This window comes from Rhinolophus hipposideros (genome assembly GCF_964194185.1).
Source record: "Rhinolophus hipposideros genome assembly, chromosome: 3".
Classification (NCBI taxonomy): Eukaryota; Metazoa; Chordata; class Mammalia; order Chiroptera; family Rhinolophidae; genus Rhinolophus; species Rhinolophus hipposideros.
In genome coordinates, this window is record NC_138049.1 from 41,194,141 (window position 1) to 41,219,539 (window position 25,399).

The 25,399-nt window shown below is 36.6% G+C and overlaps 3 protein-coding genes across 3 annotated transcripts in view; 2 read left to right on the top strand and 1 right to left on the bottom strand.

Moving 5' to 3' along the window:
- Positions 1-108: 108 nt before the first annotated feature.
- Positions 109-1,259, top strand: LOC308492717 (uncharacterized protein; the record flags this gene model as incomplete). The annotated part of the gene is made up of 2 exons (XM_081037987.1): positions 109-537; positions 1,193-1,259. One exon carries the CDS (start codon positions 109-111, stop codon positions 430-432), a length of 324 nt encoding a protein of 107 aa, XP_080894113.1. The 3' UTR covers positions 433-537; positions 1,193-1,259.
- Positions 1,260-8,253: 6,994 nt separating this feature from the next.
- Positions 8,254-12,394, bottom strand: CALHM4 (calcium homeostasis modulator family member 4; the record flags this gene model as incomplete). Its single annotated transcript, XM_081037952.1, has 2 exons — positions 8,254-8,640; positions 11,837-12,394. 2 exons carry the CDS (start codon positions 12,392-12,394, stop codon positions 8,254-8,256), a joined length of 945 nt encoding a protein of 314 aa, XP_080894078.1.
- A 6,369-nt stretch (positions 12,395-18,763) lies between these two features.
- The window catches only part of TRAPPC3L (trafficking protein particle complex subunit 3L), a gene marked incomplete at its 3' end in the record, with an annotated part of 36,810 nt that continues 30,174 nt past the window's right edge, over positions 18,764-25,399 (top strand). Inside the window, exons 1-3 of the mRNA XM_081038000.1 lie at positions 18,764-18,932; positions 21,818-21,915; positions 24,911-25,010. Of these exons, the coding sequence (XP_080894126.1) occupies positions 18,891-18,932; positions 21,818-21,915; positions 24,911-25,010 (240 nt within the window). The 5' untranslated portion in view covers positions 18,764-18,890. The remainder of the gene's footprint in view (positions 18,933-21,817; positions 21,916-24,910; positions 25,011-25,399) is intronic.

The window sequence follows — 25,399 nt, forward strand, 5'->3', positions numbered from 1 at the left end:
ATGGTGCAGGCGCTCGGTCTGGCATTCGTCACGGACACCTAGGGCGGGTTCCTGGGCTTTGCAGAGCCTGAGCCGGAGAAGCCCCACAGCGCGGCATCCTCGATCGATATGTCGGGGCTGAAAGACGGCCTCGCGGGCCGGCGCGGGACGGTGCCGCGGGGGAGACACTCCGGGGGCTTCCGCGAGCTTCGTCGTTTCCGGTTCCGGTTTGCGACCCTACGGCCTGGTGGGGCGGACAGGCGCACAGCCCAATGTCGGCTGATGGTGGAGGCCGGGGGACTCCTACGCTTCTCCAACCTCCAAGGTCCTTGGCGGGCCACGGGAACTGGGCGCGCGGCCGAGAGCAGTGTGGAGCCCAGGGAGCAGAGAGCAGCAGGAGCTCCGCTCGGTCCCGAAATGTCGGCCCAGCTGCTGAATGGCCAGCCCAAGTGAATCCGGGGAGAAACCGACCGGAAGTCCGGAGATCTGGGTTCTAGATTCAGATCTCTGGGCTTCAGAATTTATAAAATGAACGTGGCTGGACATAGATTTAAACATGTATGCTATTGCGTGTCTCTGTGAATTGATGTAGAGAGGTGTAGATTTCGGTAACAGTTTTGATAAGCAGTGTAAAAGTATCAATACTTAAAACTGTTCAGAACCTTTGATTGGGGAGAATGAAACTGAGGAATATGCTTAAAATGCATGTCTACCTCTGTCATCTCCAAGTGCATCGCATCAATTACAAAGGAAATTTTCAAAGGACGACCATGGCAAAAGCTAAGCAAATGGCTAAATAAGCATGTTACTCTTAGGAGAATACTCTTAAAGAACTATTTATGTTTATAATGAAGGAACATTTTTACGTTAAGTCAAAAGAAGGGGGAAAATGTAAGAAAATAATCCAACATTAAAGGATTTTTCACACGTTTTTGTATTTTTGTTTTGTTACCTGTAGTAAAGCTGGTTTCACTTGTGTAGTGGGGGAAACAGTGTTTAAATAACAAGCTCCCTAATGATGAGGCTCTGAAAATTTCTCTTTAGTCATCCTAAAATGATGATGTCCCATGGAACAGAGGCGTCTTGATATTTTATTGAGAAGTATTGCTTACTTATAGCAGAGAAATACCTTAAAACATTCAGGTACACTTGGGTACTGATCCCACGTATTACGTATTAAGGGATTGATTTGGGGCATTCTTTTAACTTTCAGAAGGAAAGCAGGAACTCTCCTGAAGATGGTGAGAAGCAAGTAAAATACAGGAAGTAACTTTGCAAATGTAAGGTGCTTATTTTTCTGGATATCCTCAGTTCGGAGAAATTAATGGTTTGTAATTGGGGAAAGAGCTTCTGGGCAAAGGGAACAGTCAGTGCAAAGGTCCTAAGCTGTGGCCCACTTGCTGGTGCAGTGAACTGGTTGGGAGTGGGAGGGGGGGCTTGCAGATCACATAGGATCTTTGGAGGGTTTAAATGGAAGCGTGACAATCTGATTCCATTAATGTAGGAAGACCGTTCTTGCTCCTGAGTGCAAATATACTTAGGGGCACAAAGTCTGAAAATATGGAGACCAATTAGGAGGCCATGGCAGTAATCTAAGCAAAAGACAACGAAGCTGGACCAGAACTGTCCGAATGAAAGGGGTGAGGTAGTGATCAAGTTCTGGGTATATTTGGAAGGTAGAGCTGTCAGGATTTGATGTAGGTTGTAAGAGAGGTGTCAAAGATAATTTTTGGCTAGAAGAACTGGAAAGATGGAGTTCTTTTTACCTAAATGATAGGTGAGGGATATAGAATGAGTTTGGCAAGGAAGTTGCTAACACCTTTAAATAAGCTTTGGATTAAAGAAAAAAAATCAAAGTTTTTAAAAAAAATTTCCTAAGTGGTAATAGCCTATCAAGATAGATGCAGCAAACCAACCAATTTAAGGTTTATATTAGAAAAAGGCTAACACTGATAAGTTTTAATCTAGTAAATGTAGTGCCCCTTTACCTTCTTATTAACAGATTTTGGGTAAAACATCCTTTTCAAAACCTGTTGTATATTCACTGTAAAGCATATTTCAGAATACAGAAGAGTGTTTTGTTGTTTTCTTGTTTTTTAATACTGGAGCAGACTCCCTAAGAATCCAGCGCTAATGCAATCAAGAAAACACGCCGAAAATCTTTGTCACACCTACATGGGCATCACTAAGCAATTTTTAGTTGGTCTCTCATTTTGACAGCGACAGAGACACTTTACAGAACACGGGGCATTCCAACCAGAAGTGCCAACATCCCCTAACCCACAGGGTGTCGCAGTGCTTTGCTCAGTGCGCTGCATGGGTGGTAACCCAGAGTGAACACCCGCGCAGGCTGCGCGCCTCTGACCAGGCAGTCCGCTGGGGTGGTGTGTCAGCTATGTGCTCCGAGGCTTACAACCTTCCCTCATATCGCTGTCCTTCCTCTCTGGCCTCTGATCGTGTGAAAACGTTGTACTCTCCCACGTTTGTCAAGCACATCCCCTGCCAGTGAATGTGACCACTGGTCTGGCTCCTCCCACAGGCGCCTGGCCTGGCCGCCCAGCTGGTGGCGATGTGTGGAAGGCTGAGTGCAGCCAGAAAGGAAAGGTTCAGAGAGCGTCGGGAAAGGAGGAAACTGGCCCACAAGGGAGGGTCCTAGAAAATTCCGAGAATGAGGTCAAAATGCAGAATAGCAGGCACTGGCTGCTGGCATTACTGAATTGCATACTAAATTTTATTCTAGCTCTGCCAGTAGTTACTGGATGTTTTTTGCTTTGGATCTATTAAATCATTATCAGAGTAAAGATGCTTTTTTTGCAGGCAGTTTTCTCAACTTCAAATTATCTCAGTGAAAGAATGGCAGACAGGCATAAATTTATTAAGAAAAGGCCAATTTCTCTTGATTTATGAAATTTATGTATTCAATAAAGCACATAGATCCAGATAAGTCTTTCCATTTGGCATTTGTTTTCCCACATATCCAATGGAATATGTTTACCTTATAAAGTAGTTTATAATACATATAGTTCTGTTGATATCACTAACTGGCAACTACAGAAGAAAAATACATTAAAATATTTTTGATTTGTAGTTTAGGCTGAAACATCTATAAAAACATGTAAAGTACATATCCAGTTGTTCTTTCTGCACTTTAGAACACATTGTGTTTTATATATTTATTTATTTATGAAATATTATATTACAGATATATTTATTTATTTAAATATAGGAGCAACAGTTTTGCCTAGGGCGGAGAATCAGTGCATATAGAATCACAGAATACCTGCCCTAAAAATTATCTTGAAGAGGTCTTAATCCAGAGGGTGTCAGTCACGACAGGTTTGTGGGTTTATAAACTCCTAAAATGTATTGTCATGTGTATTAATTTACTATTGCCACTCTAACAAATTACCACAAATTTAGTGGCTTAACACAATTTTATTATTGTAGAGTTCTGTAAGAACAGTATACATTTCTTACTGCATCTGACAAGTCTCAGTGGGTTATAGTCAAGGTGTCAGCAGGGCTGTGTTCCTTCTGGAGGCTTTAGTGGAGAATCCATTTCCTTGATTTTTCCAGTGTTTAGAGGCTGCCTGCATTGACTCCACCTTCAGAGTCAACAATTGCGAATTTCTCTGGCATCCCTCTGACACTCCTCTTCTGTTGCCACTTTGCCTTCTCTCTGACTCGGATTCCTCCTGTGACCCTCTTATAAGGACCCTTACATCAGGCCCACCGGGATAATATCTCCATCTCAAGATCCTCAACTTGATTACATTTGCAATGTCTCTTTCACATATAAATTATAAAGCAATACTCACAAATTCTGGAGATCAGAACGTGAACATCTTTAGGGAGGCCATAATTTAGCCTACCACAGTATGCAAACTCTGAGGTATGTGAGCCTGTGTCTGAGTGTGTGCGCACAGTTTTTCTGGATATTTTCTCAAAATAGCTTTCCTCAGAACGGCTCTTCAAAGGGGTCCATGATTCAAAGTAGTTTAATCAGTCCCACAAATTTTATCACCTTCCCCCATCTCTTGTAAAGGAAAATTAAATTCCCAGAGAGATTGACTTGTATAAGACCATATGAATGATGAGAGAGCGTGATTTCCTGACTCTCCTTTTGATCGTTCATAACTATGGCCTATTGAAAACAAAGCAACAGGTTATAGTGGCATTCTGCCACAACCTGAATAAGAAAGAGACTATCTAAGCTTCCTTGGCAATCTTACAGTAAGTCTGTGACTAATAGAATCAGTGCTTCTGGATGTTGGGTAGCTCATGTCCAAAGGTACACCTCAGTGAGAGTGAACATGTCACTTTACTAAGAAGCACAGTGCCTTGAAGTCAAGCCTTTATATATTCATGTACAGTGGAAGTGGAGAAAGAGGGACTCGGATGTGCTATGGCATCTTATTGTTGGAACTCAGGATGTTTTAGTTATTCATTGACAGGAGTTGGGGGGAGTCCTCCTAATACCTGCAAGGACTACAGTCTGCCTCCTGTTGCTGTATTGCCTCTAGTGCTGTAGAGTGCAGGGTCAGACACCAGACTACCAGGGCTGGATTCCAGCATCAACACTTATAGATATGGGACCTTTTGTGAATTGCTTGACTACTATGTATCTCAGTTACCTCCTCAGTAAAATGGGGAAACTTATTTTATTGGGGTCAGATAGACCTGTATTTCAATTGTGAACCAATATTCACCAGTTATCTAATAAAATAATTATATCAATGAGAACGCATTTTACTTGTATAGGACTTTACACAAAATTCCTTCACATTCTGTATGTTATTTTAATGTCATTTCAGAAATCTATTTTATAATATGTAAATCTGCTTACCAGTTTGTCATAAGGAGGAAGTGGGATCATTTGTTTAAAGTAGCTGGCATACAGTAAACACCATACGTATTACTTGTATACTATTACTACAGGTGGGTGCAGCCATCTGTCTGAACCACTGAGGGGCAGCAGAGGAAACAATACCATTTCTTACTGAAGTTCTGGTGTACTGAGATTAGAATTTAATTGTACTTGGTGGTTAGTACAGAAAAATAATTCAGATCAAGGGTAAGGTAATTTGTTCCTCTGGAAATACCATCCATTGCTCTTTGGTCCAGAGGTCACAGTCACAGATTTGTGCTGCACAGTTCAAGGAGCCGGTTGTGTAGCTGTCCACTCCATGGACAGTCTACCAATATCTGTTCTTTCGTGACCAGTGCTAAATTTTGGTAGACTTATTTAGAAGCTAAAATCTTATCTTTATACTGTATATTTTGAGGTACCAAATAGGTACCTAGTCTTGAAGCTGGAAGCTTCAAGCTGGAAGCTTGAAGCTGATTGGCCGTGATATTTCAAAGTTTTAAGGTTAATGTGATTTCCTTTTGTGCTAAAAATAGAATGCAAGAAAACATTTGTAAAATCAGATTGTTGTTTCGTATTACAACAATGCATTAGAATTTTTAAAAAACGGAATTGGAGATTGAGAACAGAGAAAGGAGACAAAGAAAATGAGTATAAGTATGACTCTGCAATTCAAAAACATAAAGAAAGCTCAGTAAAACATCTCTAAACATTGGGGTTGTTTTTGTCTCCTGGAAAGGCAGTAACTTAGATTGTGGTGGGGGAAAGGGAACTGACAAACTTCAAGTTAAGAAATAAATAAGTCTGTATGTATGCCAACCCACGGCATTTGATGTAGTAGTCAAAAGCTTTTGGTAGCAAAATATAAAGTAGTATTAGTACATAATTGATTTTAATTATATGTTTTAAAATTACATAAATCCATTAAGCATGAATAGGAGGAAATACAATATTTTCAATGGAAAAATTTTGTCTAACTGGCTGTGGAACAAAAGAATACTCGACAAAAAAATAAAAATAAAAAAAGACTGGGAATTTAATTTATTTAATTTGAAATGGATATATAAACTTAAATCTCAAAGATGTGTACCGTCCTTTAAATGTTCACATACGCGGTACTAAACCCTTTAAAGCCATGTGGAGGAGCCAAAGAGTACTTTCAATCTTTCTACCACAAAACTGCAGTGGAAGATCATGATTAAGTGGTTCAAATATAAATTGTAGATTTCATATTCTGAAAGAATTTGACGTAGAAAGGGCTTCCGAATCTAGTGGAAAGAAAGTTTCCTGATGTTAGCATATAAACAACTCTTATCTTCTTTCCAATGATTTTGTATTTCCAGTATTACTTTAACTTCATACACTCTTTGATTTTGCTGTTAACTGAAAATCTTACTGAAGAGTATTTATTGTGGTATATTCCCTGAAAACTAATAAAATAATTCTGAGTGTGCTGTAAAGTATTGGTTTAACTCATGTGTCCCAATACTGCAGAATTTCAAAAATTCTCAGGTAAATAGAGCTATAGAATTTTAGAGCTGAAGGAGACCATAGAGAACAAAGTGGCTGTGACCTTCTATATTTATATGGTTCTTTTATACCAGTGCCAAACAGGGACCCTAGTTACCTTCCATACTTATTTCAATTTTTCAAAGATCCCTCTTGTAATATCATATCAATATTGTATGTAGAGTTCGGTGACAAAGTGTAATAACTTTCCTTGGCCACTTATAAGTGTTTTATAAAACATCAGTACATTAATATTCTTTTAAAAGTGGAATGCCTGAAAATGTCTTCAGAGAATGCTCTGAATAAATTCAAAGATATTTTTCTTCCAGTAGGAACAATCTGGGCTTACTACCATTCTAGAAGATTGTATACATATTGACCTGTATACATACAGACGTAAAAATCTTATCAGATATAGAAGGGACATCAAGAATTTATTTGTTCATTTTCCTGCCTTCTAGCAGGTAAGATCTCATTATCCCTGTTTTATAGATGAAAACACTGAATCCCAGAGAGACCAACTGACTTGCCCAATAAGTAAGGGGTGGGGGACAGTTCTCCTGCCCTAGCAAAGTTGACACTATGTGACTCTTATTGGTTAAAAAAATTAAATTAGATTAATTTTTTATTTGTTTCTATTAAGTTTGAGAGACCATAATTTCACACAAAATAGACTCTTTATGCCATGATTGTGTAAAAGTAAATTACCAAGTAATGATTACATTTTAGATAGTCAAGTTTTCAGGTCTCCTTGAAGGTGAATCTTGAAAGTCAGCTTGGCTATTGGCAGTTGGTCCACTGCCCAGTAAGCAACCATTCTTTTGGTTTAAAAAATAAATAAAGCCCTCATTTTGTTTATTTTACCCAATGAACCAGTTGCTTATGTGAATGTGGCAAAAATCAGGACCAAGACACTACATGTATATCAGAAATAATCAAGATAACTTAGAAAATTGTCAAATATTAGATGAGCAAAGTCATGCAGAAAAAAATTCAGGAAGCTCTCACCTTTTGGAGTTCTAGATAACGGATATACAAATACAGGTTGTAGTCTTACTTCCCCAAGTGGATTTTGAGTTAAAGGTTCAAGTTGATATTAAAAAGTCACAGATCGTATCTCTGCAGTGGAGCACAGTGGGGACGCATTCTAGAATAAACTTCATATGCCGTAGCAATAAAAATGCCCCTAGTGCGGAGGTGCTACAAATAACATTTATGATACTAATGATGATACAATAATGCATCATCTTTCTCTGGTTATGGCAGGATTACTCAAGAATTTCTTCCATGGGCTTTTCCCTTACATGTTACCAGGCTTTTTATCCTGGTTTCTAAGAGGTCAGAGAGGTAAGATTGGAGGAAGAGGAGGAAGCAGTGAAAAGTTCTTGGATATTATACATCGGTGGAAATAAACAAAGAAAGAAAACCAGAAATTAGAGACAGGGAAAATGTGATATAAGACATGGAATGCGAAGACGAAGGGGGAAAGTAACATTTATTAGCACTTATTTTATGAAAGGCATTATGCTGAGCACTTTGCTTATATCATCACATTTAATCCTTACAACAGCTCTACTAGTACTTACTATGTGCAGATAACAACAAGACACTTAGAGTATTAATTTTTGCACAGCTACTAAGTAATAGAACCAAGATTCAAATTTTGATACGACTCCAAAGTCCATTGTTTTGACTAGACCAATAAAGGCATTACCAGAGCATCAATGGAACTTCAAAAAGAGAGATTGGCACAATTATCAGACAAATTGATTTGGGAAATTGCATTTTGGGTGGACTTGCGTAAACAAGTATTAGAAGAAGATGAAGAGGTTACATTGAAACTTCATCATAAACATAAACTATCTGTTAAACAACCTGACCCGTGAAAGGTGCTATAATCAAGGTTTTAATTCAATACCTTCTGATTTGCTTTCCTCTTTCTCCTCCTCCACCCTGTCTCCAAGGAAGGTATAGTGACCTTGCCAGTCATCACCCATGCAGAAAAGACAGGGGGCTGAAATATCTTTCCAGTCCTGACACGAAGGAATATGAATGTGTTTGACATCTTCATTTCCAGGAATGAACCCAAATAGTTTCTTTATGCGCTCCATGATAAGAAGGCGTGAGTGCTGCTCTGCAGCTTGTTCAAAGAGCTCTCTCTCATTGTGGAGGTAGTTGGTCCAGTAGCAATGCTGCAGAGTGGTGAGGGGAGAGCAGCACCTGGCCAAACAGCGGGAGACTAGAGCAGCGATGGTTGCCAAAGTGATCAAAATCCAGCCCAGCATCTTCACATAATTATTTAAAAGAAAAACAGAAAACATCAATACATTGAGAAACAGCCATGGTAGGAGGGATTCCTACAAAACTGAGAACTATACTGTGGGTAAGATATTCGTTTTTCTAGTTTTTAACGTATTAATAAGGTGCTGATCATTGAGCATGGATACAAGTGTGAGGGAGAGTGTAGACCCAGCCATTAAACTTGGTTTTTGAATTACAAAGAATTTTTACCAGTCAACTTGGAATGGATTCTAAGTGCTGTCCTTGCAGTGGCAGACGCTATAACCCACCAATTACCCTTGCATAAGGTACACAAACTACGTCTTTTGCTTTTAGCTCAACCTTTTCAACCATCAGGTAGAGGCCCATGCATTCTCTGGGGGCTTAATAAATATTTGATAATGATGGTGATGAAAATGATGATATGATAGATAATAATGGTAGCCTTCTAAGGCATCTTCAATGATGTACCAACAAGTATTCATTGATACTTCTTTCTGAGTTGCTCTTTTATTTTTGGTGACCAAAGAAGAAAGTCAGTAAGCAGATTCTTATGTCCCTAAATGTAAAGAACCTTACTATTTTCCTTTTCATTTCCCTCCACCTTCAAATAGTCATTTGCTTACTGGTTTTATGACTTGTTTTGAAATACACTTTGAAAGAAAAATGAACTAGATTTTATTTACAACTATTTAGTTTCCACTGTTAAAGACTGATATGAATGGCTGTTTTCTACTCTCACAATCCTTTTTTTCCTTTTACTTATTCTTTTTATCAGTATTTAGCTGTTGTTATGGAAAGTGAGAGACACAAATTCCACACATTTAGGGAAGCCAGCAGTAGGAAGCCATAGTCTGGGAGGTGAAGATCTCTTCCATAGTTTGTGATTTACGAACAGGCCTGGAATTACCCATGTGTGCACAGCTGGATAGCTGCACTTTATGGAAGCTAAAACCTACAAAATGATACTCCTCACAAACTTAATAGAAGCCAGCATGGTGGAGGAAAGGCCATCTCAGATGCCCATTAATTCAACTTAATCAACTATCTTTTATTGAGCCCTAGGTTGACTTCCCACCATGCATGGTGCTAGGTTATGGTGACTCAGATGTGAATAATTTAAGATACATTCAATCTTTTCAGAGTCTTTAAGCCTAAAGAGGAAGACAAAATAGCAAGCCAAGAAATAGAATAAAATATGGTAGTTTTTCATATGAATTAACACAGGTTGGGAGGAAGCACAATGGAAGAGAAATGAACTTGTTTAAAAGAGAGGGGTATCAGGGAATCCATCCCAAAGGAGGTGATGCCCAGACTTAAATTATTAAAGAGAGGTTCACCAGATCTGAGAAGTTGAGGAGAGTTCTAGTAAGGGAAGAAGACAGAGAAATAGGAGTGTGAAGAGTTGGGAAGACCTCCAGAAGTTTGGATTCACAAGGTCATAGGAGTCATGTGGAAAATTAGTCAAGGGCCAGATACTGAAAGATCTAGTATGTCATGCCAATAATTTGAATTTCTACTTAGGCTGATAGGAAATCATTGAAGGATGCAATATGGGCATGTGGGGAAGGCTCATCACAATTTGTGTTTAAGACAGATAATTTTGGTCTGAGTTTAGAAGGCAAATTGAAATGGAGTGCAACTACAGTCAGGAAGATATTTTAGAATGAAGTATGGGTAGAGAAGGGATTCGAACTTAATATGTTCTGTGGTCACCCCAGAATAATTCAACTGAAAGAGAGCATATTTCCTCAAATGAGATTGACATTCAAGACAGTTGCAGAAGTGGCCTGGTGAAATGGAAACAGCATGATCTTTGAATATCTCTATCAGCTATTAGCTATTAGCTGTATGAACTTGTGAAAGTTCCATAAACTCTTTGAGCTTTCAGTTCTTCATCTGTAAAATAGGATTGATTATACTTGTTTTTAAGATCATGAGGATTAGAGTTAAGATATAAAATGTTTATGCAGTATATGATGAGCATCTCAATAAATATTAGTTTTGTTGTTACTAAATCAAAAAATCCATTGGCTGAGGGCACTCAGAGCTGTAAAACCATCTTTTCAGAGAAGCCTGTGTATCATTAAATAAGACATTTTATTTTGGCCATAAGAAAATCTTATCATTGTGTATTACCTCTTAGCTTTTCTTAAGCAAGACAATTTTTGAAAGTTAAAATTGCCCCATTGATTGTTTGACTTTTCAATTAGCTCCTCTACCTGAGCTTTAGGGCCAGCATAAAAAGATTGAGACAAAGCCTATCTTAATGGCATTTCCAATTTTGCCTAAACTAGGCCATATTCAACACTTCAGCATTCTGTTCATTGATAGCAATTGTTTTCAACTAAGTATCATTAGCACTTCTAAATTTTAATAACTAAAAAGTAATAGGGCAAAAAAAAAGTCTTTGCAATAAGTAGTATAAAAATAATATTTTACTGTATTACAGTGGTTTGAAAATGTGTTTTTTCCCCAAATCCCTTGGAAAAATTGATGAAAGTAAATGACTCTTCCTTTACTGACAAAAATTTTTTATATTTATATTTACATTTTTTATATTTAACCTATAAGTGCATTAGTTTCAGGCCTGCAGAGAAGATACCCCACCCCTCACACAAACCTGTCTAAGGACACTATATTTAAAACCATCATTGAAATTTATTTATAATTACATTTAAACTTCCTGTAATTTTAGATGACATTATAACATATAAGAATGCATATTTTTTAAAATGCATACTTGGAATATACATGTAGCATGATGAAATGTAGTAATATAGTAATAATTTTAATAACAATACCTAAAATGCATTGTTTTTATAGATTCAGATTGTGGACACAGTACTGAGCACTATAGATATATTTACTCATTTACTCCTCATACCAACCCTATGTGGTAGATCCTATAAATGTCCCCATTTTACAGCTGAGAAAAGTAAAGCATGGATAAGTTATATAACTCACTTAAAATTTTGTGGATTAATAAATGGCAAAGTTAGCCTCAAACCCAGGTCTGTTGGCTCCAAAGCCCAGCATCTTAACTGTGTTTATATAGTCACTCAGTAGACATCACTTTGATAAATGGCATCTATTTTGTGTTCTATAATCGGACAATCTGAGAAGCAGTAGGAATGTGAATTGTTTCCAGTGACTGTAGTTAATATGGGATAGGATAACAGAAAAAAGTCAAGAACTTACTTGTGACTGGTATCTGTGCCGAAGAGCTACTTCATCTCTTACGAGGGTCACATCAGATGGAGTTGATTTGTGACATGGAAACCCAGCTATGATCTCTTCCCGTTTGCTGGCAGTGACATTGTGAAATACTGGGTAATGGTCCACAGATGCAAATTCACTTGCTGCACATTCGTAGTAGGTGCCTGTCAGCAGGGTTGTCGCCAGCCATGTCAATGGAGCAACGAGTGCCCTCCCTGTGATGCCGAAGAACCTAAGGCAAGCCAGCTTGCGCTCCAGGGGGCTGATTCTCCGCTGTGGACGGGCACAGCTGCAGCAGTATTCACTGGTAATTGTCCACATGTGGCTTCTCAGAGCATAGCCAGCAACCAGAAGGATCAAGGCAGGAAGGACTAGAAAAGCAGAGCCGTAATAGACGTTTTTCCCAACCTGACAGGGACATCTGAATGCAAAAGACGAGAACAGTTGTTGCCCACCAATAGTCAAAGCACCAATTAAAGAATTGATAAATGTTCCACTTCTCTGCAGAGAAGATACCATACTGTTGAGGGTTGGGCCCATCGTTGGGAAGCTCCTACACAAATCAGCTTGTAACCCTTTCTGATCATTAGACTCCTTCAGGTATAACCATTTTATGAGATCTTACTGGTTTAACTGGTTGTGTCAGTCGACCCAACATCCTTACATGTTTAAAGGATTCTAGCATCTTTCCTTGTGTACCTTGGGAATCCCGAGCTAATAAATGCACTTCAGGTTACAGCTGGAAGAAATTGAAAGAGAGATTCATGTGGTATGAGTGATGGGGAAAACTTGTTCAGTGCATCTTCCCACTAAAAAGAGGATGCCTTGCTTGCAAAGCAGATAGCTGCCATCTTCCCAAGTGCTGTTTTGGGTGACACAAAATGCTCAGCACCAGCAAACAAAACATTGGAAGCAAAACAGAGACCATTCTTACCTTTGTACTAGTCCAGGATTTGGTTACTATGAAATTATGGCATAAAGAATAATGGAAATTATCAGAAACTAGAGTGTATCTGGAGTGTCTATGACCCAAGAGCTCTGCCAGAAGATTCCAAAAGCTTTCCCAAAATAGACGAACAAGTCCTGTATACCCCTAAAGCCGAATCACAACAAAAGCATTCTAACTTTGCATAAAAAAAATCTTTGTATTGACAGAATCTAATATAATAATGTGTTGCTTTATAAATTAAGTTGCAAATTTGTTTATAAGATATCTTTTTGTTATATGAACATGCGATATTTAGATATTAAAGTTATATATCTATAAAGAAGAAATAAACTGATCAAATATATTTTGTATAACTCCTATATAAAAGGCATTGGATTAGGCTTGGCTGGGCTTATAAAAAGTGAATAAGATATAAATTTCTGTTTTCAAATAAACTCTCAACTGGACATGTTTAAATACATAATTAGTGAATTGACACATAATGCTGAGGAAGTCATCCAAAGTGCAACACAAAAAGACAAAGAAACAAGACATTTTAAAAACCAATTAAAGAAAATAGAAGCCAAATTAAGCAACTCCATGATCATCTAATAGGAGTTCCAGAAGAAAAAGTGAAGGAATAGGCAGAGAAACAATATTTGAAGAGAAGTAACTGAGAATTTTGCAATAGAGAGCCCATACTCTGAACTACCTTCTTAGCTCTCACACACCAAGCCAGTTAGTGTGAAATGCCTGTTACTAATGGATGCCATGTAGGCAAAGAATCCAAGACAACACAGTTAAAATAGATGGAAATGTTAATTGTATTGATTGATTTGATGGTTTCAAGGGTATGTACATATGGCAAAACTCATCAAATTGTAAATCAATTATCTCAATAAAACAGTAAAAATTTTAGGTATAATTATTAAATAATAGAAATACAGTGCATAGATTATTCAAAAAGCAGAGAAAATAAAAGGAAAGATCGACAGGAAAAGAGATAATAAACACAGGGGAAAGGATGGCAAAAACACAAAAGAATGGAAGAAATAAGACCAAACACATCAATAACCACACAAAAATTTTTTGAATAGCTGACAATTACTAGGTGCTTACTACATGTCAGGCACTGTTTTAACAGCTGTATGTTATTTAATTCCCACAATAACCCTATGATGAGGTGCTAATGTTATCCTCAGCTTTTTTAATGATGAGAAAACTGAGGTATGGAGAGATTAAGGGAGTTTCACGTGATCACACAGAGATGAGTGGAAGAGCCTCGATGAAGACCCAAGTAGTCTCTGGAACATGCTCTTACCACCACACCAGAGCTGGAGTAAATTCATCTACAAAGTGATTAAAAAACAGACTCATGCTACTTACAAGTGACACGCCTAAAACTAGACTACACAAAGCTTGAAAAATAAAGGTATTGAAACATATATCACTGGGAATAATATTAATACAAGCAAAACTGAACTAAAGGCAAAGAGTATCAAAAAGGCTAATTTTGAAAACAGTCATAATAGAAGGAACAATCCATTATGAAATATGACAATCATCAACTTGTATATCTGTGACTGCATAACTTTAAAATATAGAAAGCAAAAACTGATAAAATTATAAGGAGAAATTCTTATAATCATAGAGCAAAGTTTAAACATATCTTTATCAGAAATGATTGGTGAATAAACATTAGAAAGGGTATAAAAGATGGGGAGAACAAAATTATTAGGTTGGTGCAAAAGTAATTGCAGTTTTTGTAATTGTTTTTAACCTTTTAAACCACAATAACTTTTGCACCAACCTAGAAACTTTTTTCTAAGATACGTATAGAATTCCATATCCTAAAAATAGAGAATGAACATTTATATAAGTTCCCAATAAATCATTTGTCAACACATATTGATTATGTACAAGATCACAAGAGAAATTTCAGCATTAATGTCCAATAACAAGGAAACAGATTTAAAAACCATGGTAATAGACTAGGGGTTGGTAATCTATGGTTCAGGGACCAAACTGACTTACCACATGTTTTGTATGACTTTTGACCTAAAAATAGGTTTTACATGTTATTAAAATGATTTGAAATAAAAAAAATATTTGTGACATAAAAATTACATGAAATTTAAATCTCAGTGTTTATAAATATTTATTGGTGTGATATATAGATGATGTATTGTAGAATTATACACTTGAAAGCTATGTAATTTTACTAACCATTATCACCCCCAATAAATTTAATAAATAAATAAATATATATTTATTTATTTACTTATTGGTAAATATCCATGCCTATTGGTGAGATGTCTACAGCTGCTTGCTTTCTCACCATAGCAGCAGAGTTGAGTAGTTGTAACAGTCTGTATGGCTATAAATCCTAAAATATTAACTATTCAGCCCTCTACAGAAAAAGTTTTCTGACTTCAGCTAGAGCTGTGAAAATAACTACAGTGACAGCTATGGATATGTATAAATCTTAAAAATAACATTGAAGGGAAAATACAAGTTGTAGGATACATGCAGTATGATACATCATGTAAAGTTTTAAAATAAAATATTACATATTCTTTATGTTTGCTAACATGCACAATTTTAAAACATGCCTAGGAATGATAAATATCAAATTCTGGGTAGTAAGTAGGCCACTGAGGAGGAAAGAATGGGATTAAGGAGGGCACAAGATATTTCAGCTGTTATCAGGACTACTTTATTCCTTAAAACAAAGCCTGAAGTATATAGGCAACTGTTGAAAGATTTAATGACTTCATGTGCGCTACCAGTGTGTAACTTATCAAATGATTGTGAATGATTACATCTATGAGTAATCAATTTTCTTTTGAATTTGTAGCCAAGTGGTCTCCTTGTAAAACACAGCTCTCTGTTGCCTGTCTAGCCAACATACAAAATGTCTGCTGCTTCAAGAGGGACCCACCAGCTCATTCATTGAATGCACGGGGGGAACATGGGTAAGGGAGATCAGGTCTGACAGCTAGAGCTGTCCTCAGGGGGTGCCAAGCAAATCAACAAGTTTTGTGTAAAATCTGGTTAAATTAAACACCAAAAGCAGCCTTAAATAGAAAAAGAAGTTGCAAAAATTTAACAAGCTCCTGGACAGATGTTATGGTAGCTCAAAGTGACTTTGCCTTGTCTAGAGTTTGCGGATGATCTCATATGGTAATCATTTGGCTGACAGGACAGTAGATATCCTTCTCTTTTAGTGTCCCCCCAAGTCTCCATTCAGCTGGCCAGGTACTTCCCAAAGGAACAGTATAGGGGAGTGGCCCAGTTCACCATTTACTTGAGTTGGTTTGACACTGCAGATGCAATGAGAGTAAAGAAAGAATATTTACAATCCCAGTTCCGAATTCAGTCCTAGGCCACCGAAAGAACTCTTAATAAAAGAGGAAAAACTTTTCTTCTGCATTATTTTTAAATGACTCTTCTCTCTAATTTGCTACCAAGGCAGACATCATAGGTCATCTGCATGTTTGAAACAATCTCTGTGCTTTCTTCTATTTAAGTGAAGGGTGGTTTTACATAAAAAGAAGGAGCTTGTGGACCACAAGCGTCACGTGAATCACAAGATCTGCTGAGGGCAACTGAATTTCACAGTGTGCAAACCAGCAAACCAGTGTCCCAGAGTCCGTGCCTACAGCTGTGCTTGTGCAGACTGCTTACACAGCAGCGCCAGACAGGGACTCCTTCCTTAAGCCTTATGGTCCTGCCTGCAGGGCCAAGGAAAAGGGGAGACCTGTCAGACTGGAGGAAGAGCTGGCTTTCCCCAATGTACCCATGATGTCCTGGATTCTCACAGTGGCTCTGCCGTTACCACACCACAGTCATTAGAGTTTAGTAAAACTGATTGCTGTACCATCTCTCCCCTCCCATTAAGTCCACAGGCCTTTTCTATGTTTTTCTCAGGGATCTCGCATCCAGAGTCCAGAATTGTCCCAAACTGTGCCTAGCAATGATGTAGGTAGGATCTGCAGTTTCTGGGTATAGGCCAGGATCATGTCTCATGTAGCCAAAGAATGGACACACGGACAGAGAGAGGCAAAAGTTGTAAAGGAAGATAGTTTATTAGAGGCAGGAAAAGAGATTGCAGCTCCTGAGAGGGAGGGGGTAGCCGCAACTGGGAAGCCCAGGAAACTTCCCTTGCCTGCTTGGGGAGGGGGGCTGGCGCCTTTTAATGGAATCCATCTATTAGGTTTGCCCTGTTTGACTATGCTGAAGGGATTAACCCATTCCTATCTATCAGATCTGCTCCTTTGTCCGGCCAAAAGGGATTTGAGATAATTTATTAACCTTAAGGCACATTCTCATATCTCTGTCCTGGAGTGAAGGAGACATTCCAGAACGTGGAATTTCAAGATATGGCTGCTTTTTTGTTTATTCCACCAGGGACCTCCCTGTCTACCTAGCAACATACTAACTAACTTGTCTCAGCAACATGCTGTCACCATACTTAGCAGCTGTTGTGAATCTACCTGTAAAATATCTTGCTGTAACATTACAGTGTGTGCAGAAAAAAAAATTTTTCTTTTTTGATTTGGAGGCAGCAAATTTAGCCCAAATGCCTTTGTTGCCTCCTATCCAGCTAAATTGGAACAAATTTCTTAACCTTTCTGACTTTTAGATTCCTAGCTTATAACATGGTAATGATGACAGTACTGACTACTTCACAGATTGTAGTTGAATTAAAATGACATAAAGAAAGTGGAAACCATGTCGTAAACTGTAAAGTTTATATAAATATAAAGTGCTATTAATTTGCTGCAGAAAAGCCCCCCATCTCCTACAACCAAGCAAAAGTGATTTTCCTGAGAATGGTGTCATAGACCATAGGCATTAATGGAAATATCTTAAATATTGTAGAATTCCATTCAGCTACAAAAATAATCTATAGTAATTAGTATTTATATCGTGCATTATAATGTAGTTTATAGCACACATTATCTCTTTGATACTCACAATTATTCAGTAAGGTGGGTATTATTATTGCCCTTTCACAGATGTGGAAACTAAGCCAGAGAGCAATAAAATAGCTTGCCTAAGTCACACAGCCAGAACTGCAGCTTAGCCTGAGCCTCCCAGATCCTCCTAGGCTCTTTCAACTACACCACACTCTTCTTCAAAGTCGTCAGTAGTCTGTCACTTTATAGCAAGAATTTTCCAGAACACATATGCCTAATTGACTCAAGCTGTAAGAAGTAAGAAACTACTTTCTTAAAAAAGTTTTATGCTTCTATTTCTGGAAACATTTTGATCTTCCACACCCTGCAGTTGTCAAGATGAGAGGGTTTCTTGTTTTAACTTTAAACATCTATACTTCTGCATAAATAATAGAGCTTTCAGTAGCTAACATCTCAGGTAGGTACTATCAAAAGAAAGCTAAGGGCTCGCTTTCTCTGCCAGCCAGAATCATTATATATTATTAAACTGTAGAACACCCATTTTGAGCAACAGTTTTATAAGCAAATATCAGCATCTGATTCTATTATTGCTTCAAGTTGCTGTTTATGAAAAATAAGTTACCAAGTAAATTTGAGTTTTGTAATCACACAAGATGGGGGGGGGGGTCTGCGATGCCCCAGTATTTTGGGGATAATGTGATGTCCATTAGAGTTGTTGATTAGGTCTGAACCCAGGATTTAGTGCCTATGGATTGCTGATCCTGCCTTGAATTCACACAACAATCAATACAAAGACTGAATAATGCCAACATTTAGATCCATCTTGGATTGTGAAGGTTTCTGTTTGTGATTTTGAAACAATGCCTTGGCATGAGAACAAAACACCACTCTCATACTCCCTTGGGCTAAAGAATTTTCCATAGCTGGTACTTCTGGTCTGATTTCCCACTCTCGGCTTTTAAGCCTGTAGATTACAACTCATCCTCACAGGCAGTATTTATTTGATGTGTGGCTGGTACGTGGCTACAGCACAGTCCTGTTTATGATTGTTCTCTTCAGTTCCGCAAAGAGCAAAAGCAGTAGAGTGAAAAAGTAGCACTTGTGTCTCAAAGCAAGAAGGGACTTGCACAAACAAAACAAAGCCAAAGAAAAGAGATCGAAGATCACAGTCTTCACTTCAAGCACTATGTCTCGCCCTGCACACAGAAGACCAGAATACCAAAAAATAGTAAGATCTTTTTATAAACATATTTTCAAAGACATTTGGTTCTAGGTCAGAGAAAATGTTTTCTTAAGTGATTTCTGATTTATTTTGAAAGGTGACGTTTTAAGTGGAGTTTTTCAGTGGAACAAGGGAGCATTTAGTGGATTATAAATGACACCTCTGGGAATAATTACAATGATCTCTTACATACTGTAACAGAATAATAAATTCTTTTTTTTTTTAGAATAATCAATTCTTAACACATATTTCAGGGTCTTCTTTTCTGACTAATTATATTTATAAAAGTGTCAAAATTTTTCTTGTCTTGACAGAAAATATGAAAAAATTAAGCAATTTTTTTGTATTTCATACTTGTGTTATAATTTGTTGTATTTCATACTTCATGAAACAGGAAATAAAATATATAGAAAATAGTGGATTATATAGTAAATCAAATAGGAATAGGTCATCAAAAACGTGGTATTAAAAGATTGCCTTTAAAACTATATTTCCTAGTCTTAAATGTAAGTCGCTATTATTGTAATTTGGTATGTGCTGCTATCTTTTCTCATATTCCAAGTTTAGAGTTATTTTTAAAACTTAATTATTTGCAGATTAAATGTGGATATTCTTCTTTAATCTTAATCCTTTTATTACAGTTTCAGGCATTCAGAAGTTGCAGATTTAAAAACTCATCATTAAGTTTAAAGCTTTGTTAATTATTTCAGGAAACTGATGGGCATTGCATAAAATTAAGTAATTTCAGTTATGGATACTTAAAATTGTATGACTAACCCATGCACATCCCCGTTGAAAATGCCTGCAGATGCCGCTTCTGGCATTCTGGGATCTTGATTTATTTTTATGTGGGGCTATCAAATGCTAATAAAATATTGTACACAGTTCATATTATACATAAATCAGTTGATAAAAACACCTAATATATCCCAAAACTCCTGAAATAATGGTGTTTTATTTTTCATATATGGAAATGGTTGTTTTAAAAACTGATAAAGTTATGTTGACATTTTTTGTGATCAGAAAATGTCATTATTTCAGCTTGACCTTAATTATAAATAGGCACGATGCTGAGACTCTAGCATAGAGGGATGGTATAATTTTTTGTCCTTTTCAAATTCTTTCGTTTTACTGCTAGTGATAAAACCATATTTTATCACTTTCTTTCTTTTTCAACTTTGTTTATGCTGTAGCATTGACACGTAGCAATAATTTATCTTTGGCAATGGTTCCTTATATGTTAGGTAGATATTTCATGTATAAATTATAAGTATTTCTTGTGACTTATGATTAGGTTCTTAAAACAAGAACAGAATTAAAATTGAATACATCATGATCCTTTCGTGATTTAACAACATTTTGTTCAAATCACTTACTTTACGTCCCTTATTTTCTAGTACAAATATTAATGTACTTATTATTTTTTTATACCTGAGTTGTATATGTTAGTGCCCTTAATGTGATATCAATTAACATACATAAAGTATATTCTACATACATTTATGACATTTTGATTTATATTTTTCAACATAAACTATGTCTACATGTGCTGTAAAATATTTAGATTCCAACCAGTTAAAACTCATTTAGTGATAATAAATATTCTACTTCACAAAAAAATAATTGGTCATGATATAAACTCATACAAAAGGAAGTGTACACAGGTGGTATCTGGCCAATTTTGGAAGTATTTGGATCAAAATTACATAACATTTTATAGAAGCCACTTCGTTGAATAAACAATTTTATTGGTTTGTTGAGCCATTTCTGCCCATGATTAAAAAAAAGAAATGGAATACATATTATCAGGCCTTATCTTCCCCTCCATAGTCGGCTATCTAAGCTATCTGGGCCTAGAAGTAAGAATACCTCCTCTAATGTGGAATCTACATTTCACCTTTCATGAAAATACAAGATTATGCACAAAATAAGATTATTTTCAACAGTGGTACACCTTCCCACCTCCCTCTCTCACCCACTTTTACTCCAAACAGTGGCTTCTTTTGTGCACCTCAGAGATAATTGCTATGTTAGAGTGGGGCCTACCGTCTCAGACTCCATCTTGGCTCTGCCAATTGCTAGTTAGTTAGACAAGTCACTCAGTTCTCCTGAGGCCTCATTCCCTCCTCTGTAGAAGTGAGAGCATTGGAATACATTATCTCTAACATCCCCTTTCCTTTCTTAGATAGTATTCAGTAGTAGACATAAAACAGAGAGACTTTTAGAAATGGATTGATTGAACTTTGTGTTTTCTGTTTCCCATATTTTCAACTTATCTATGCTAAACCAAACCTAAATTATCCTCCGTTTTGACTTTAATTCACTCTGAAAATAAGACATATTTTTGGAGATCTATAAGGAAAGCGAAAAATATCCTTTTTTCTCTAAGTATAAAGAAAAAAATCATAAATTTGTTGCTATAGTTGGGTTTATCCTGATGGTCTTCTTGGCAGATCTGGAACCCATTAAGGATTGTGCAGACTCATAAGAAGTCTCACCCAGTTATTCTTCCAACAAAATACATGAGCAGTTATACCAAAGGACAATCTAAAACAATGGGAATTTATATTAGCAATTAGTGTTTTTTAAAAAATTTTCTCCATGAAAATATGTTGCCAGTTATATAATATATAAGCAAATGCATAGAAAGACGTTCTCATGTTAAGAAATTAATTTTATTTCACAGCTTGTTTTCCACCCAGGAATGTATCCAAATATGGGTGTAATTTGTTGTCAATAGTGAAAATTGTTGCAATAATTAGTAGGAGTGTGGAAAAAATGAACAGATGATCTGGAAGGCTGTTTCTAACTAGAAAGTTTTGTAAATAAAGATAGAGTAATATATTGTTTATAACTTTGCCTGTAATGTAAAACCATCTATTTTTCTCCAGAACAAAGACCTCTTTGTCCTCACCTATGGAGCGCTTGTTGCCCAACTGTGTAAGGATTATGAAAAAGATGAAGATGTGAATAAATATTTAGACAAAATGTAAGTAGAAGCCTTTCATTCTTATAGAGTGCGTACATTGTTTCTTAAACTCCTCTGCATTTTGTCCACCTCTAATGACTTCTTCTATTTCAATAAATAACCTCTTAAAGCTAAACATACTTTCTTACAGCTGCCATTTGGGTAGTCATAAAGCATAAAGTAGTAGGAAGAAACTTTTTCCATGAATATCAAGCATGGAATGTTTTCTTTTGAGTTGGAAATCATTTCTTTGCTAGGATGTGGTAGAACTGAAATCATTTTTATTTTTAAACAATATGACGTATTATCAAATTTGCTTCTTTTCAAGTCTTTTGTTTTAACATTACTCCTTGCAATATAAATACCTGCTTACATAAGCATAGACCATCTATGGAAGGATATGCAAAAATTACTAACGGCAGTTGCCTGAGAGAACTGGAAGAAGAGGGATTATGGGTAGAAGGGAGATTTACTTTTTCTTATATAGTGTTTTTATTGTTTGGACACTTGTACCGTTACTAATCTTTACTTAAAATACATACTAAATAGAGGAACCCACTTCTTCCTTTTAAAATAAAGTGTATCTTCATTAATGGGAATTCCTTCTGTACAAATTCAGCCTTTAATCAGAATAATTATATGATCATTAGATTATTGCCCAATAATAAAATATCTGCCAATATTTTTTGAACCTTTTAACTATGGATCCTGAAAAGGATTCTAACAGGGCATTGACTGCAAAACCTGTACTACTTAGAAGATTTAGTTAGACAGGTTGAATGGGAAATTAAGCCTAGTTGAACATTTTAGAGCTTTTTAAAAGGGTTCGTTGTATTTTCAGGTGGCATACAGGAAAAAAAAAACCATATAGAAAGCTTGAAAGAATTTTTTCTTCCCAACCCTTGTTTTTCTCCCTTTCTGTATGCTTATCCTTTTTCTATTGAAAAGTTCTTTTTCATTGTCTTGTGTTTATTTATTTTGATCCACATACTTTAAATTTTTTTTTTTTAATTTCCTCTTAATTAGTCAGGAGCACTTCCTCAGTTAAACTGTCTGTAAAAGTGGGAGCTGTTTAAGATATTTTACAATTAAGTCATACTTAAACATGTGATATACAGAGGATGCCAAAAAATGTATACACATTTTAAGAAAGGAAAAAACTATTAAAACTGTACTACTCAATATGTACCGATAACAAAAGATGAATACAAGTCACGTTTGACTTCTGCAATTACAAGACGTGTTCAGAGTGGTTACCATCAGTGTCCAGACACTTCTGATTATGGTGAACTACTGCTTGAACAATACTGACCAAAGTGTCCACTTGTGTACATTTTTGTGGCACCCCCAGTATAGCATTGCCAGAAGTTACATCATTTTATTTAGCATATATTAAATTTGCATTGTTTTGTGGAACATTGTTAGAAAATGAAGATATTTATTTATTTGACTAAAAATATACCTCTGGTTAGATACTACTTGAATGCCCATTTTAACAAATATGAGTGAAATATTAGTTAAAGAATAATTTTGAGAGGCTTCAGAAAGGACTTGCTTTAAGGAAAACCATAATTCACATTTAGGTTTCTTTAATAGCTTCTGCTAAGAGCGTCTTACATTTTTAATTTGATATATAAATATACAAATATCTTTTTGCAGAAACCTATCCTTTGACCAAAGCAAGATATATATGCAGACTGACCATAACATTTTGGCTTGCCATTACTGTTCCCGGTGGCCCAGCTTGTGCATATGCATAAAAATGAGAAAACACTGGAAACATTTTAAAAATCCTGATAACAACTTTATTTCTGTAAAGTATACGTTGTGCTTTTTAAAAGCCTTTTCAGTGTGAACTTCCTAACTAGAATCACAAAACATTTTTTTCTTGAAAGACAAGTTAGCTAAACTGAGTGTTGCTATCCACTCAGAAATATACATAGGATATCTCATAGATTTAGTGAATTTATGAGCACTCTGACATCAAATCAGTCTTCCTCAATCTCCAAGTCACCAAATATCTCCCCCCACTTTTTAGACCCTATGCAGTAAATATTGCCTCTACAAACTCTGGTGTTTTGATCTTGTTGGGCCTTCTGTTGCTCCATTCAAATCGTTTCACTTGTTTGTGTACATGTGGCTGTGGAATTAAAAGATCAATTTTGAGTCAGTGGTTTGACAAAAGCAGCCTTATTCTTTTTATTTCCACCGTTAGGTCATTTATCCTCAACTAGATTGAAAGTTCTTAGGTTTACCTTGTTGAGGGTGTCTGCTCAGCCATTTTAGCTGCATACTCAGTTGCATGATCACATCTCAACAAAATGCTTTCCGAATTGTACTTCAGGTACGACGTACTCAAGCTATTCACTATGCGGTGGAGCTAATACAAATACCTTTTCTCAAGTGCCAGAGATTCAGTTTCCCTGGAATGAAAAATGAATTTTCTGAACTTGGCTTTTTCTCTCTTCACTGAAATTCAGAGTTCTGGCTGCTGAAATCTGCACTGGCAACAAAAATTGATTTCTCTATTCCCTTCCTCCTCGCTTTTCCAATCCTATCCCAGACATGCCTGCACTCCTACCATGATAACTATGCTAAGAGAAGAATGAACATCCGGTACCACACCTACAGCAGGCAACAAGTTAGCTAGACTCTCATTCTGTTTCTGTCAACAGCTAAAGATGAGAAAGTTAGCTGCTAATGAGAAACATTAGGCTACAAACACCAACCAACTTTCTTTACCTTTAGCTTACACTGTCAAGTTTGGGCCGGCCTTGACTCCTCAAATTCCTTTGCTTGTAGACTAGTTAATATTTCTTGGATGTGTTGCTCTCTTTTTCTTTGGTCTGTGGGACAAAGAAGGAGCCCATTGCCAAATAGCCATTTGACTTGTCACATTTGGTTTAGTTTGTTATCCACTTGTGCAAGTGCTAAACAGATGAATCCATTCTTCAACATTGATAAACTTCACTAATTACTCAAATATAATTTTCAGACCACAATCTTTCATCCACAGGGGATATGGTATTGGAACACGGCTGGTGGAAGACTTTTTGGCTCGATCTTGTGTGAGAAGATGCCATAGTTACTCAGAAATTATAGACATAATAGCTCAGGTAAATGCATTTTCTTTTTTCTTTTCTTTCTTTTTTCTTTCTTTCTTTTTATTTTTTTAGCTCTGTCAATATGTTTTGAAAATATTTGATTCATCCTGAGTTTGGTGGTTTTGTGCTCTGCCTGAACAGGTTCCAACCATCCATTATTAGGTGCTAACAGAGGGGATTCTGATAAAAAAGCATTTTATTTTAGCACAGAGATAAAGCTACTGTGAACAGAAATAAATGCTTCTAGGCATTTAAGCATTTATCGATTTTCCTGACCAAATGGTATTTGTGGAGTATATGTCCCACACTAGGTAAAATGTTTTCAGTAGGTAAACAAACGGGAGTGCAATAAGGCAGGCTTATAACATGCATGCCCCAAAACAACTTCTTTATGTAATCAT